The sequence below is a fragment of the Pectinophora gossypiella genome, chromosome 22, assembly GCF_024362695.1.
Source record: "Pectinophora gossypiella chromosome 22, ilPecGoss1.1, whole genome shotgun sequence".
Lineage (NCBI taxonomy): Eukaryota > Metazoa > Arthropoda > Insecta > Lepidoptera > Gelechiidae > Pectinophora > Pectinophora gossypiella.
The window spans coordinates 7,776,557-7,792,744 of NC_065425.1; the positions used below are offsets into that span (position 1 = coordinate 7,776,557).

General features: G+C 35.4%; 4 protein-coding genes across 4 annotated transcripts; all 4 read right to left on the minus strand.

Moving 5' to 3' along the window:
* Positions 1-81: 81 nt before the first annotated feature.
* On the minus strand, positions 82-1,659 carry LOC126377143 (putative nuclease HARBI1). The gene is made up of 2 exons (XM_050024822.1): positions 1,111-1,659; positions 82-1,028 (listed from the first exon to the last, which is right to left on the minus strand). Exons 1-2 carry the CDS (start codon positions 1,396-1,398, stop codon positions 264-266), a joined length of 1,053 nt encoding a protein of 350 aa, XP_049880779.1. The 5' UTR covers positions 1,399-1,659; the 3' UTR covers positions 82-263.
* A 342-nt stretch (positions 1,660-2,001) lies between these two features.
* Positions 2,002-3,350, minus strand: LOC126377146 (zinc finger protein 728-like). The gene has a single exon (XM_050024830.1). It carries the CDS (start codon positions 3,288-3,290, stop codon positions 2,265-2,267), a length of 1,026 nt encoding a protein of 341 aa, XP_049880787.1. The 5' UTR covers positions 3,291-3,350; the 3' UTR covers positions 2,002-2,264.
* A 634-nt stretch (positions 3,351-3,984) lies between these two features.
* LOC126377038 (PR domain zinc finger protein 5-like) lies at positions 3,985-6,429 on the minus strand. Its single transcript, XM_050024658.1, has one exon. The coding sequence runs from the start codon at positions 6,255-6,257 to the stop codon at positions 4,233-4,235; it is 2,025 nt and encodes a 674-aa protein (XP_049880615.1). The 5' UTR covers positions 6,258-6,429; the 3' UTR covers positions 3,985-4,232.
* An 841-nt stretch (positions 6,430-7,270) lies between these two features.
* Positions 7,271-9,309, minus strand: LOC126377089 (zinc finger protein 567-like). The gene has a single exon (XM_050024746.1). The coding sequence runs from the start codon at positions 9,131-9,133 to the stop codon at positions 7,652-7,654; it is 1,482 nt and encodes a 493-aa protein (XP_049880703.1). The 5' UTR covers positions 9,134-9,309; the 3' UTR covers positions 7,271-7,651.
* Between the last annotated feature and the right edge of the window lie 6,879 nt (positions 9,310-16,188).

The window sequence follows — 16,188 nt, forward strand, 5'->3', positions numbered from 1 at the left end:
GAGCATATCCCTTGTATTTGGAGCAATAACTAATTTTAACTATGATACAAATAATGGAATCTTAAAGAATATTTCTAAGAACTTTTTCTATATGAATTATAACATAATATTATAGGTATTTAATACATATCTAACAACTAGATAGAAACTAAACTAGTACATAACACAATACAGTAACTCTTTATTATTTAAATACAAGAAGCAAGTGGTACAAAAGGCGTTCTTTTTGCTGAGGAAACATAACTAACATAACAAAATTATACTTAACTAAAATGTCTTGCGATAAAACTAGCTCTTATAATACTACCTCGTTCATTGTCTGGAACAGGTGTTGGTGGGTCTATCCTTGACCTCAAGGGTTCTGGCATTTCTTGGTTAGTGTTAACACTGATATTGTGCAATACAGCACATGCCACGATGATGTTAGGGACATTTTTTATTTTGTTCTGAAGCTTCCTGCTTAAACAAGCAAATCTTCTTTTCAGGACACCATTCAGCCTTTCTATAATATTTCTAGTACTGATATGGGATCTGTTGTAGCGCTCCTGAGCTGGTGTTTGTGGATTTAGCACGGGAGTATACGTGTAAGACGACTGTGCATATCCACTGTCCCCTAAAAGTATGCCAGCACCTACTAAATCCCCTTCTTCAAAGCGCATACTACAACGGCTGTTGCTGAATATGCGGGAATCATGGGCAGATCCTGGCCACCTTGCCACAATGTCGTAAATCAACATTTGTGGCCCGCATATTAGTTGTACATTTATAGAGAACTCACCTTTTCTATTTCTGAAAAGTTCTCCATTTTCCCGACTCGGATTTTTAATTGGTACGTGAGTGCAGTCAATGCACCCGATTACCCCTGGGAATTGAGCACGTTGGTAAAATGCTCTCTTCACGTTGGCTCTCTCGTGTGCTCCAGGGAACTTGATAAACTCAACTACTTTCATTGCTAATATTTTCGATAGCTTAGCCACGATTTTAGATACAACTGGCTGACTGATCTTATGCAGGTCTCCGCAAACAATCTGTTGAAACAGAAATAGTTTGGTAAATATTTTTTATAACTGTAGATAAGTAATTATATAAATGCTTGAATGGCTAACTTACCTGGAAGTTTCCTGTAGCATAAAATCTTAACGCTATGAGTAGTTGCAATATGGGTGGTAAAGGTAACCCTTTGTTGGTTACATTTGATTGCAATCCAATCAGTGGCAATATCATATGAACAACGGTATCTTTCCTAAATCGAAAGCGTTTTTGAAATTGTTCTTCGTCGTAACATTCCAAAGGGTTTTGAGCGTCTCTGATATATTTCCGCGCCGGATAATCGTAAGGATTATCATAAACATAATCCATAAACTCTTCAAAGTCACTATATAAGTCACTATCACTCATTTTAATAACAAAAATCGAAGTTTGTAATATAAAAAGTATCGTCACAACAAGCGTTCGCACGGATTTCAAGCGTTGAGTAGTCCTTAAGGTAGGTCACGAGGTACCTTACATTTGACAGTTCATTCCTCAATTTTTACTCACCTCCAGTGAGGAAGAACCATAAGTCGAGGACGTAAATGTCAACTATGAATACCAAAAATCCTCAACCAAGGTTGAGTCGAGTGGAGGAAATCTTGAGTGACATCTGAGAATACGGGTGTTAAACTAGGAATAACAAACGCATCACGAGTTTCTTTTTTGTTTTTATGGCTGGAATCTACAGTAGCATGGATTTTTATTCTAGCGGGCGGGCTTTTTGAACGTAAAACATTGATTCATGGTTGCGCTTATCAGGCTTTGTTATCAGGTATTTGGATCTTAGGACTTCTTATTAAATGTGGCTACAAGTTTTGTAGCTCTGCACCACCCTAGGTGACCCTAGGGTTCACTTAGGAATAAAGGGTGTGCACGAGTTTATATATGTTTTTTTTTTTTTTTGCTTAATGCGATGTTATTTATCGCTTTGATAAACCATATTGAATAAATAAAATAAAAATGACCCAGTAGGTATAATAACAAATTGGTCACATTAATACACAATTTCTATAATTTATCATTCTACAGACATGAAAAAATGTTAAATACAGAATATGACTTAGGTACATTGGACATGTTAAAGGTATACAGCTTAACTAGGTACACACATACATACATAAACTCACGCCTATTTCCCACCGGGGTAAGCAGAGACTATAGAATTCCATTTGCTTCATTTGCTTTGCTTATTTTCATTTGCTTTTGCTTAACTAGGTAATTCCCATAAATTATTACATGGCAGTTTGCTGTTTATTTTGGGCTTCCAAATAAGATGGCATTCTACCAAATAGAGATTTTTCTCTTTTATGTACATGCCTCTGATGCTTCATCATAGCATTTCTGTAGCCGAAAGCCTTCCCACAAATAGAACACACATGGTTCTTGATACCTAAATGATCTGCTTCATAATGTCTTTGCAGCATTAGCTTAGTATGGAAAGCTCTTTTACAAGCCTCACACTTAAATTGAGGTTCTTTATGTTTCAACATGTGGCTGTTCAAATTACTTTTGAATAAGAATCTTGCTGGACACTCGGTACACATATATCTATAGTCCCCAGTGTGGGTACGCATGTGAGTTTTCAATAGCTCTGAATAACGTCCACGGTAAGGACAGAATTGACACTTGTATGGAAAATCTGTCCTGTGTCTCAAACGGTGATTGTAGTATGCACAACGTAGCCTAAAGAATTTGCCACATATTTCACAAACATATTTATGGTGGTCAGGATCGTGCATAGTTACATGTTCTTTAATATACGACCGGTTTATAACTTTCTTGCATATATGACAGGTGACTTTTTGTGCATATTTAACTTTATCTTTCTTCTCTGTTTTGATATTACTGAAGTCATCATCCCATTTGACGGTTGTGTCAACTTCAGTACCTCCGTCGTCGTAATCGTGGTCGTTAAATGTGTCTACTTCTTCCTTCATTGGTTGCCGTAAAGTTTCTTCAGATAGTTTTGCAGTCTTTCGGAACAGAATTGCATTTTTTACGAACTTGAAACAGACATCACATAGGTATTTCGGATAGTTGTCCTCTTCGCTTATCTGGATGTCTGCAAAGAAGGCCAACGTTTTGGGAATCTCTTCATCATCTCCGTAAATTGGTACTGTACCTTCTTTGAGGCAAACTCTGCATTTGGTTTTCTTTTTCTTGTATGAAACAGTGTTCAACAAGTTACTGTAATAATCCTCATTATAAATTTTATTCTTTTGTTGGGACATTTTCATTATGTAATAAGACGTAACCATAGTTATATATTTAATTTTTTACAATATTATTCTAATCTAATTAAAACAGCTGAATCCTGATTGATTTTTTTTTTTTTTTTGTTTTGGTTTTCCCCGAAGGGTAAGGCAAAGGGAACTATGCCCATACAGCCATGTCTGACGTATTTTTTTCTTGATGATTAATGAAATGATGAAAGGTGATGATGATGAAACCTAAGCCCCCACCCTCGGAGTAGACTCCTACTCCGAACCCCAAACGAATTAACTCAAAAGTCCGCATAAACTTTTGAGTTATGAAGCGGCTTCCTGACACGAAGCGAAAATAGGCAGATACACTTTGTTTATTGAATACTCCAATATAATAACACTCGCGAATGTCTTCCGACTAACTTAATGCGATCATTAACCACAAAACACCACTTCGTATTAATTATTTAGATCATTCAATGAAGAAAGCAACTGTCCCGTTCCCGTTTCCCGCCAAAAAGCCCGAATCCTGATTGAATTTATATTTGTTTTGCCTTTTGCCTGTCAATTGTCAAACTGACTTGTTTTTTTTACGTTAGGGTTGTACCTTCAGTAACGTAAATCGATCGACAAATACGTGTATAATGTACTTCCGGTGCGGCGTTTCTGCTGATTATTGGGATAAAAATAGTATATTGTTCGCTCGAATGTTACCAGAACAATATTATTCGGGCAAAAGAGATGAAGCAAAATTCAAATAGTTTTTATTCACATTGAATTACAATAGTACATCAATATAATCAATAAAATAGATTAAATACTATAAATTATATAATTATTAGTCTTAAGGCAGACGGGTTTTTTGATCAGCACTCGCTTTTTAAACAGATGCTTAATGAATTATAATAATAAATTTTAAAAATGTTGACACTTAGTGGAGTTCATTGGAAGAGAGGAGGTACAAGAAGGATTACTTATATATGTATACATCATAATTTAAGTTGTCTGTTCCGGAGGGTTGACTGTAACATTTACATTTTCTTGTTCTGACTGTTGTGACAGTTTCAACCCTTGCTCCTCAAGTCTCAAATACACAGCTCTTGCTTTACCAACTCCCTTAGCCCGTTTGTGAACATTTAGTTGGTGACTCATAAGCCCATGTCGATATCCAAATGCCAAGCCACACAAGTTGCAGATATGGTTTTTGATGCCTAGGTGAATGACCAAAATGTGTCTCTCTAGCTGAATTTTGGTGTAAAACCCTCTGTTACAGGTATCGCAGATGAAGTCAATTGGGCCTCTATGACGTTGTAAATGTGCATTGAGATTGCTTTTAGTGAGACAGCGGGTATCACACTGTGTACACTGGTACGGGTAGTCTCCAGTATGAGTGCGTACATGAGTCTTGAGGAGCCCTTTGGTACGTCCCTTGTATGGACAGTAGTCACACTTGTGTGGTAGCTCATTTGAATGAACCAAACGATGAGTGTAAAATGTGGATTTGTAAAAGAATTTCTTGCCACATTGATCACAAATGAAATTCTTGGTTTCATCTTCATGTTTTTGCATGTGCAATGGGTAGAAGTCTTTAGAAAACATTTTGTGACATACTGGACATTCTATTTTAACTTTAGGTATTGGGCCTGGGTCAGTGTTATGTTTTGATTTGATGTGGCGGTTCAATGCTAATGGATGGAGGAACTGTTTACATATTGGACATTCCTTTTTAGTTCCTGACCGCGCTGTATCTATCTTGATTTTGTGTTGAGTAAACATATGTCTAGGATAATGCAATTTGGTGAAGACTCTGTTGCATATGTCACATTTCCTGTCTTTAGGATATACTGTTTCTTTTTTCTCTGCAGACTTTGGCTTCTTTGGCAGGAAGCTCATGATGTAATTCCTCTTGTGATCAATTGTTAAACGGTGTTCTTCATATTCTTCTGAACTTGGAAAAATCAAGTTGCATAGTTTGCAGCTGTAACTGTCTGGCTTACTTTTATCATCAGACACAATCAGCATCATTGCATCACTGTCATTATCATCAATTCCAGTGCTTTCAAGTACTTCTATGCAATCACCACTAAGTATTCCTTTGTCTTCACTCACAGTTATTGCTTTCTCATTACTCCCAAGCACCTCTTTGTCAATATCTTTAAGTACTTCTACATCTTCATGTTCTACAACCTGATCATTTGCTTTTTTGCTTAGTGTCTCATTATTTTCAGAATCATGTTGAAGAGCTTGGTTGTTAGGATTATCAATATGATATATTACATCACTTTGGACATCAATGTGATAGGCTACATTATTAACCTCGGTCTCATTTTTAAAGTCCACATAATTTTCAAATTCATTTATATAGGCTATATTGCTTTGGCCTTCATTGTTATAAGCTGTATCGTCTTGTACTTCAGTTACATAAAAATTATTTATTTGAGCTTTTTTGACATGTGCTTCATCATTATCATAAGTTGTACCACTGAATGTGGCTTTATCAAATGTTACACTCTCAACATACATAGTGTTGCTGTTGGGTACTAAATGGCTTAATGGGATGGAATCATCTTCACCATAAGACTCCTCTGCATTGGCATTTTCAGGAAGGGCCACAAAGTTTATGTTTTGAGAATTTATTTCTCGAATATCTCCATCATCAGACTTCATTTTAAATGCTTTGCTTTTGTCTGTTTTATCACCAGATTTCTTTCGCTTCCTCCTCCATTTTTGACGTTTTAGTATTCTATCGGATCGTTTAGCTAGTTTTCGGAAAGATATCGCACTTTCTAACAACCTGAAACAGTCTTCACACATAAACTTTGGAAATGGATCGAGAGGATCCACCTGTATTACTCCAAAAGTCATCACTTCCAGGGAGACATCTGGGCTGATTTCGTCTCCGTAAATAGGTAAATCTCCGAAATTGCTTAAACAAATTCGACATTCTTCTGCTTCGTTAGGACGAAAATTATTTTTTTCTTCGATAACTATATTCGACCCTTGATTGGAAGATTCTGCCATGGGATTGATCAATTATAAATAGGTTGTAAACTCGTGATGTCCAATGGGCAGATTACGATGTAGTCATATATGGTACTTGAAACATGTGTTTGTCTAAGGTTTGTCCTCGAAAATAAAACAAATCACAATATAAAAGAAAACTCCATGTTTGACATAACAAAAAATTGACATTTTTATTTTGTTTTGGTTTTCTCCGAAGGGTAAGGCAAAGGGAATAAGCCCATACAGCCATGTCTTATGTATTTTTTTTCTTGATGATTAATGAAATGATGAAAGGTGATGATGATGAAACCTAACCCCCCCCCCCCTCGGAGTAGACTCCTACTCCGAACCCCAAACGAATTAACTCAAAAGTCCGCATAAACTTTCGAGTTATGAAGCGGCTTCTTGACACGAAGCGAAAATAGGCAGATACACTTTGTTTATTTATTTATTTTTGAATACTCCGATATAATAACACTGTCACGATGTCTTCCGACTAACTTAATGCGATCATTAACCACAAAACACCACTCCGTATTAATTATTTAGATTATTCAATGAAGAAAGCAACTGTCCCGTTCACGTTCCCGCCAAAAAGCCCAAATTGACATAATAAAATTATAATAATAGCTTTTTTATTGATTCCGGATGTAAAGATTACGTACACATTCAGCCTCTCAATGAGAAACGTTATTTTCCGAGATTCTCTCTTTCTGCCAAAGAGCAAGAAGTCCGTGTTGCTCTATGTTGTGTACACTTGATTTTTGCTCTTGATGTTTTTGTTTATTCGTTTTCCAAAAGTATAACATTAAATTAAACTCAACAAAATAGAACGATAATCTAGATTTCGCCAAACTTTTTACTGTTTCCGTTTCGTTGACGCATCTGGAATTTTATTTATAACATCAATTTTATACAGCCAGCCTAGTTGATCGTTCGTTTCGCCAAATGGTTAGCGGATTTCCTTACTCGCTAAAAGCTTGCATTTTTATGTAAGCAAAACTGTGCAAGAATGTAATGAAATACATAAATTATTTTCGTCTTTAATTGGCAGCGCTTAAAATACATTACAACGTAAATATGATTTCAAAGATATTACACATAATTTAATTTATTATGTACATAAACATTATTTAGGCGGGTCATATAAACTAATTAAATTTTAGTGTTCCATCAAACATTGGCTGCAATCTCTAAACGATTTTTTTTAAGTTTGGTTGCTTCCTAGCAATGTTATATACATTCTATAAATAGGACTATAATATGATAATTGTTGCATATTTAATAATCTTAAAAATAAAAATAATGTAAAGTACTTATTTCGCCTACCCCTTCGAGGATACATGCATGATGTTGGTTACTAGTACTCATTTGATTTTTAACAAACTAATATAATAAAAACTAAGTTTCTTTTATACTTCTTGTTGTGGTTGCAACAACCCTTCTTCTTCCAACCTTAAATATACAGCTTTCGGTTTTCCCAGACCTTTAGGGCGCTTGTGGACCTTTCTTTGATGGCTCATCAATCCATGACGGTAGCCAAATGTCGCCCCACAAGTAGAACATACATGATTTTTAACTCCATAATGTATTACCGATATGTGCCTCTCGAGCTGAATCTTACTATAAAACCCTCTGTTGCATGAGTCACAAATGAAGTCAATAGGTCCTCTATGTCTTCTCATGTGAGAGTTCAAGTTGCTCTTAGTAAGGCATCTAGTATCGCATTGTGTACATTTGTAGGGATAGTCACCTGTATGGGTACGTACATGAATCTTCAACAGTTCCTTAGTACGGCCTCGGTAAGGGCAGTATTCACATTTGTGGGGCAAATCATTGGTATGAATCAAACGATGAGTACAGAAAGAAGATTTGAAAAAAAACTTCTTGCCACATTGGTCACAAATGTAGTTTCTTGAATCCCCTTGCTTATGTCTTTGCATGTGTAGAGGATAAAAATGTTTAGAAAAGTATTTTTTGCACAATGGGCATTCAAGTTTAAGCTTTGGTTTTTCTTCTTTCTCACCACTATGAAACTTTTTCATGTGGCGAATCAGAGATACTGGATTAAACATTTTCTTGCAGATAGGACATTCCTTTTTCGTTGTTGAGCGTGATGTCTCCATTTTAATTTTATGTTGAGTCTGCATGTGTCTTGGGTAATGAAGCTTAGTGAAAAATCTGTTGCAGATTTCACATTTCTGGTCTTTCGGATTCACTGTTTCTCGTGATTTAACTTCACATTTACTTGATTTCTTTGGTAAGAAACTTATGACATAATTCCTTTTATGCTCTACAGTTGTTCTGTGCTCTTCATATTCCTCTGATGAATCAAAAGTTAAACTGCAATATTTACAAGTAAATGTTTCAGTTTTTATCTTTTTATCTTCATCTGTCACAATTAACATCACCATTTCAGGATCATTTTGTCTCTCATCTTCATCGTCTACAGTATTTTCAACATAAACCTCGTCATCTTCAACCATTAGTGTCGGTTCATTTTTAATATAGGACATATCTGAAACTTTAACAGAGACGAAATCAATTTTAGGAGCAGCATATTGTTCCAAGACTTCATGGTGTTCTATCGATGTACTGGCTTTTGTTTCAGTTATAACTTTAGTAGAAGACCTCCCGTAAAGATTCAATTTCTTCTTTCTACGTTTGAGAAATATTTCGGTACGTTTGGCGGAATTTCGGAACGAGATTGCGCCTTCTAATTGTTTAAAGCAATCTTCACATATAAACTTGGGGAAGTCATCGTCTTTGTTTAGATGTATACTACCGAATATTGTAACCTCCATAGATATGTCTGGATTCGAATCATCACCGAATATGGGAAGGATTCCTTCGTTTTTGAGACATACGCGACAAGCATCTTCATCAGAAGACATATTTCGATAACATATACGTTTGCTGATTATCGTATGAGTCGAAGGTTGTGTGCACTACAATGAATAATAATTCGTCACTGTTTGAAATTAAGATTCGAGCGCAAGGCGGTGCAAAAATTACATTTAATAACACAAAGTACATAAACAGCCAGCATTCGTTTTGCAAACCGGAAATATCAAAATGTCATTTTTATGACAGTCGCTTTAGTGGTGTACTGTTTTTGTTTTGTCGATATAATCGATCGATTAAAACTTAAATAGGGCTATGCAAAATTATTACAGATCATTGTTCTTTTTCTTTAGTACTTAAAGATGTAACTCTAATATTATCACCCGTTCACTGGTAACTTTACAATAATTAAGATAAGTAGGTTACTTTCAAAGATTGCACTTACACACAATACACTCTTTATAAAAAAAAAACACCTCGAAAAAATACAAGATATATTTAATTCATAATGTTCCAAATTTTTTTTTATGATAATTATATTATTGCAAACGGGTCGATGCGTGATTAAAACATATTTACCTATTTGAGACTCTTCTAACGATGCTGTAGCGACCGCGACGACACGAGCAAAGAGTTGTAAAAGAGTCAAATCAAAGAGTAAATGCCAAGGGAGAACTGGCGACGTGAGCCATTCCATAGAGCAACTCGGACCTCCGGCAATTCTTACTTATTATCATGGTACAAATCATGGTATAAGAAAACCAGGTATGCTCAAAAATGACCGCTGACATTTCAAGGTCATCATCCCACCCTACGTAAAAAATAAATTACCCACGACCAATGTTTATAATTTACTTTGCAAGGAAATTTCAAACTTATAGTAAAAAGTTTATTTACAGTTTTAATGATTTTTATATACTTATGTGACAAGTGATAGTTATTAAATACATTAGTCAGTAATATTCTTAATTTTCAATAATAACATTTACGTCCTTGGAATGTTGGAGATACTAATTTAATGGTAACACTTACGTCAAAAAAAGAGTGTTCCATTTTTCTTATACCATGCTTATTATGAAGATGTTGTGGTTTTATGTAACTACCCTCACTATTATTAGTCAGGTCGAATATCGACACTACACTCAGTTTCGAAGGATATATCCGGCGATAAATCACCTAATCATGGTCTGTATTTATTACATGGGAATAGTAGTTTAGCATATAGGAGGAGGAATATGCTATACACCCTTCTCTCCAACTATATTTAAGTCCCAAATGCAGATCATGATTTGGTCTTTTATCGCCGGATATATTATCCGTTATACACTGCCTGGGAGTGATGATATGGTATAATTATGCTGTTTTTGAGAAGTGTTGGTAACATGAAAATATATGAAAGAAACACGATTCATCCAAGCAATTTATTGATCAAAAATAAATAAAGTAATACATTATATACACAAACAATATGTATTCAAATCACAGACAAAATTCTACAACAGAAACGTTTTGTGCTCTCATTCAAAACGAAACGCTATTTACATTCGGATAAATCAAATCAATCAATCGAATAAATAAAACAATTGTATTGTCAATACGAAATTACTAAACTAGCGCAATTATTCTAAACTAATAATTAAACATTCTACAATAACAATTTGTACGTACTTCAGAATTTAATTTAAAAAATGGAAACATCGTAGACTCTAAAATTAATCGATGTCCAGCATTGCTTACTGTTGCGTTGATTACAATTGAAGCTTTCGCAAATATTGTAAACATGCAAACTACGTATAGGGCATCGTCCTTATAAGAACCGTTTCACACGAGGTGAACGTCGAAGGATAGGGTGTCAGTGACATCGTAACGAAAACTTAGATGATTGAGCCCATGATTCTGAGTTGATATGAAGTGGAATTTTCCATCGCAAAAGTATGGAACTGAAAATAATTAAAAAAAAAATCATGAATTTTCCGAGAGGAAATTCCACTTAATATCAACTCAGAATCGTAGTCTGAATCACCCCTATAGTATTCGTTACGGTGTCACTAACCACCATGCCTACTTGTATGGCTACCTGTATGTACTTGTACGGGGTGTAAGTGATACCGTAACGAACACTACGAGGGATGCTTCAGCTGATTATTCTCAGTTAATACCAAGTGGAATTTTCCATCACAAAAGTATAGAATTGAAAATAATTTTAAAAGCTGAAAAAAGTCTTGAATCATCCCTCCAAGTTTTCGTTACGATGTCACTATCGCCCTGTATATTGTAGACTTTGATTTTACGTTATAATAACGTAATATAAGCTCACGACTATTGGAGTAGTCAGAGGTACATCCATCCATCGCAAGATGAACTAGGTATCCACGTGTCACCGAGGTTTCTGTTAGACCAACGTGGTGAGCCGTATTACCGCTTATAATGGTCGAGTCAACTGTGTGTGAAAACTGCACTTCAGATAAATTAATTATCAAATCTGTTTTATTTCTAAATGCCGAATGATGATTACAGTTTTTGTCACTTTACTTCAGACAGTTTCTGATGTACAGGACGTGCCCAAGTTATCTATTGTACATTGAACATTTGAGTAACCAGTTTACATACTAACACTAAAACAATATGAATCTAATACAAAACGTTATTTACTATGCTCGTCCCGAGAATGTAAAACAGATAGTAAACTAAATTCACCAACGAAGTAATCACCATCATCCGAAAACATGTCTCTACTCATGGTATAGGAAGACCAGGTATGCTCAATCCTACAAGGCGCCATTGCTTGCCATTGCATTGCATTGCCATTGCACGGTGGGATGACGTCAGCTGGGCTAACCTTGAAATGTTAGCTGTCACTTTTGAGCATACCTGGTTTTCTTATACCATGGATAGATCTAATTCTTACCGCGCATTGAGGCTATTGTAAAATGTTATCTTATTGAAATATAATCAATAATTGTACTGAACTGGTCGTACTGTTTAATATTACTTACATGAGTAAGTAGTGACCGGGACCAACGGCTTGGGTTGGCACTGTTCAGGCGTATTCGAAAGTCTGCGCACGAAATGAATTCGTATGAAAACGCATCCAAAATACTTCGTAATTGTTGAATTGACGACAGCGCTCTTTTTATCATTCCCCTATATAGCCCCCTCACAAAAAAAAAATCAAAAAAAAGTATAAAATCAGCGTATTTTTGTATTAATACAATTTTGTACGGTCACGAGCATTAATATGTATACACTTTAGTACCATGTCACATTAACTTTTTTGACAAATTGAACTGTAAGTCTCACTAAATGTCAAATATGTTAGTGCGACAGAGTCCTAAAGTGGGTACGTTATATTGCTCATGACTGTACACATGTTAAGTAAGATGGTACAGTGATATTAAATAATACAATAAATAATTCTAATTTGAGATATATTAAGGAGTATTAAGTATTTCAATTAAACTAATGACAATTTAGCCTAATGAATGAGCAAGAGAGCCAACAATGTACACTAGTGATCTTTTAATACGTGCTTAATACCGAAAGGAAGCACTGTTTAGCTTGTGAAGATGAAGAATAATTGCGTGTGGCGTCACTAGATGGCGTTACTGTGACGTGAGGTCTCTAAAGGGCCCCATATACGGTACGGTTTGTCTGTACGATCCGTCGCTTCAGACCGATCGAAACGACGAATCGATAGTGTATATCAAGATCGTTACAAAAACCCACGCAATCATGAATATCGTAACGATGAATCAAGAATTCGATTTTGTCTCACTCTGACGTCGGTCTATATGCGAACACTGGTTTCGCTTTAATAGCCATTTCTTAACCCACATTTTTCTAGGCTTTCTTTTTTTGTTTTGGAGCCGAATCAAAGTTACCGCCACATAGGTAAGGAAAAGAAGTTAATTTTCCATTGCATTAGGCACGTATTGAATTATTAGAACCCTGTTTATACTTCAGTTTTAAATAAATAAATGATCGATCGTTACGACCAATCGTTTCGTGTATGAGCGTCATTTGCGATGCGATCAATCATCACGATTTTTATCAGATCGATCGTACAGACGAATCGTACCGCCCTTAAAGGCAACTGACAAGTTGCATTTGGCAAAAAAAAACGAATTTAGGATACGTTTTGCCTAATTAGATAAATGTCATATTTAGAATTACTAAGATTTAAAAATATATCACTACATTAACAATAGATTTTGTCATTGTAAAAATTTTAAGCATTCCAAAGACAAGCTCAAATGCTTCATGAGTGTTTATATAGAAAAATAATAACATGGAGCATTATAGAAATGTGAAGTTTCCTGTCTATTATAGTGACTCTTTTACCGTCATTTCGATAATATACATAAATAATACAAGATTTCCAAGAGTAGTACGTCATTATAGTACTTTCTATACTAGTCAGCCTGAGGTTACCTGCTTTTATTAAGCCATTATATTGTAGGCTTCACTCTTGGTACAATAAAACTAGAATAAGTTACTTTGATATTCCGCTCTGCTGTCTTTAAGCAAAGATGGAGACGAGACTTTACTCTTACATGGCCGTAAGCTGTTAAGGAGTGAGGGGGACAACGCCGGACTTTCTGTCTCGCTCGCACTTAAGCGGCGCACGGTAAGTCAGTTTTTTTTTGAGTTTGAATTTTGTATGGAATGTCTGGGGTGTGCCGCAATGATGCAGCTAGGGAATGCAATCCCGAGTCGAGATCGCAAATTCAAGATCCCGCAGGATTGGAAATATCAATACCTCGAGAAAATTTCGGGATCTCGTCCAGTACATAAAAAAAATGTAAAGTTAGGATGGCTGAAAACGATGAAAACTGCTTGTTTGTGATAGTAAAGATAATTAAAACCAAATATCTTTAGAAAGAAAACAGAAACCTTTATTCTTCAATATTACTAACTATACTTTCTTTGGAAATCAGCATAATCAAAACACAAAGTATAACTCAAGGAGATTCGCCCAATCCAGTCAATCTCGAATGGGATCTCGTCATATTATGCTTCGGGATTGATCCCGAAAAATTAAGACGAAATCTCGCGAGATCGGGATTGCATTCTCGATGCAGCGTGGTATGTTGAGTATGTTGCATACTGGTTGACTTTGGTCTATGCCTGGCAGGGGGAAGTATATATATTGTTTTAAGTAAAAGCAGGAGGTTACCATCGACTTAAGCGGTTGAATAACTTTGCTCAAAAGATGACAAATGCAAAATTATTTACGTTCATATTTTGCGTTCACGACGGAACGGAATAAGAGTTTTGGTATTCATCGATACTGTATTATGAATTGCTCGATCACAATATTGTAATTGATATAATATATAATTAAAATAAGCTAATTGGGGTAGTTAGAAGTACAACCATCGCATGATAAACTAAGTACGATCACGAGCATTGATATAGATACACTTTGGTACCATGTCACATTAACTTTTTTGACAAATTGAACTGTAAGTCTCACTAAATGTCAAATATGTTAGTGCGACAGAGTCCTAAAGTGGGTACATTATATTGCTCATGACTGTACTCGCGTTTCACCGAGCTTTATTAGACCGATATTAGGTCGCCACGTAGCCATCATATTATCTACTTGGCCGGAACCAGCCATATCGCCCCCTATATTGGTAGATAGCTGTTTCTAATTGGTTACCAGTTTTATTGCACCACAAGTGTCACTAAACTACCGTAACAATCTAAAGCCCCAATTTCACTAAACACCTCATCTAAATTATACAATTTAAACTACACACTTATTGGCTCTGATTCCTGCAAACACCTAATTTTACTTTAAGTTATACCCGTCATTTTCTTATCCGCCGAAAAGGATAAGGACGGATGATTGACAACTGTTAATTTTAAAATGAATGAATAACCCGGGCGAATATAATAGGCATCTCGTTCATATGCAATCCGTTGGACGTGTGCTGTCAACTTAATTCTGTCGGGTTATTAAAATTGACGTGTATTCCATAAATTTTATGCCTGTGGATTACCCGTCCCTTTCCTTTTCGGCGGATAAGAAAAAGACAGATATGTCTCAAAATAAAATCAGATGCTGTCTACAGGAATTAACACCATTATTGAATTTCCACACTAAATTTTGCTAAACAAATTATTGGTGCCAGTTACAATCACATAATAATTATTTTTTATAATAAATTATATTCTAAAACGAACTATACTAAATATAATATATGGTGCCGGTCCTGGCGAAAAAAGTACGGGGTTCGAAGTTTAACTTTATAGGCAAAATGCGCCATCTACCAGATTTTGGAAAAGAACCGACTTAACAAAACATAAGCGCATACCTATATCTGCTGAAAACAGTAATAATGACACCGATTCCTGCAGACACCTCCTAATTTTACTTTCCTTTCCTTTTCGGCGGATTAGAAAATGACAGTTATAACTATAACTTAAAATAAAATTAGATGGTGTTTACAGGAATTAGCACCATTGTCAAACTAAAAAAGGTCCCAACGAATTGAGAACCTCCTCCTTTTTGAAGTCGGTTAAAAATTAAATCGATCGAATGTATCTGTTATACAGGATCGACACCATTATATCCCTACGTCCGATATTTAAACGGACACAACCATTAAATATAATTAATTATTCACATGAATATATATTTCATATTAACAATTTATATTAAGTGCTTGATATAACTATTGTCAGAGTTAGCATAACATATTGATTATATTATGAAAATTATAATAACCTGCAGTGGAGCAGCGTGGTGGAATATGCTCCATGCGCCTTCCGGTTGGTAAAAGGAAGCCTGTACCCACTAGTGGGATGCATATAAATTGCATCAAACTATGTGAATGAAATATTATAATATATCAAATATCAATTCAAAAGTGCATGTGAAATATTCTTAGCTTTTTTAGATATTTGATTAATCATTTTAATGTAACTAACGACATATACGAGGTCTAAAAGCTTAAACCCGTATTCTAAGATAAATCGAAGTGTTCTCCACTCGATTCGGCCTCAGGTGAGCATTTTGGTATTTTAAGTTGTCATTTGCGTCCTCGAGGACTTTACTCACTGGCGTCGAGCATATCATACTGCCAACATAATAATA

What these genes read in the sequence shown, in the direction of transcription:
- LOC126377143 (XM_050024822.1), bottom strand. Translation starts at nt 1,398, where the DNA reads ATGAGTGATAGTGACTTATATAGTGACTTTGAAGAGTTTATGGATTAT. An exon ending in ATGCTACAGGAAACTTCCAG is followed by an intron (nt 1,029 to 1,110) that starts GTAAGTTAGCCA and finishes CTGTTTCAACAG; the next exon opens with ATTGTTTGCGGAGACCTGCA.
- LOC126377146 (XM_050024830.1), bottom strand. Translation starts at nt 3,290, where the DNA reads ATGGTTACGTCTTATTACATAATGAAAATGTCCCAACAAAAGAATAAA.
- LOC126377038 (XM_050024658.1), bottom strand. Translation starts at nt 6,257, where the DNA reads ATGGCAGAATCTTCCAATCAAGGGTCGAATATAGTTATCGAAGAAAAA.
- LOC126377089 (XM_050024746.1), bottom strand. Translation starts at nt 9,133, where the DNA reads ATGTCTTCTGATGAAGATGCTTGTCGCGTATGTCTCAAAAACGAAGGA.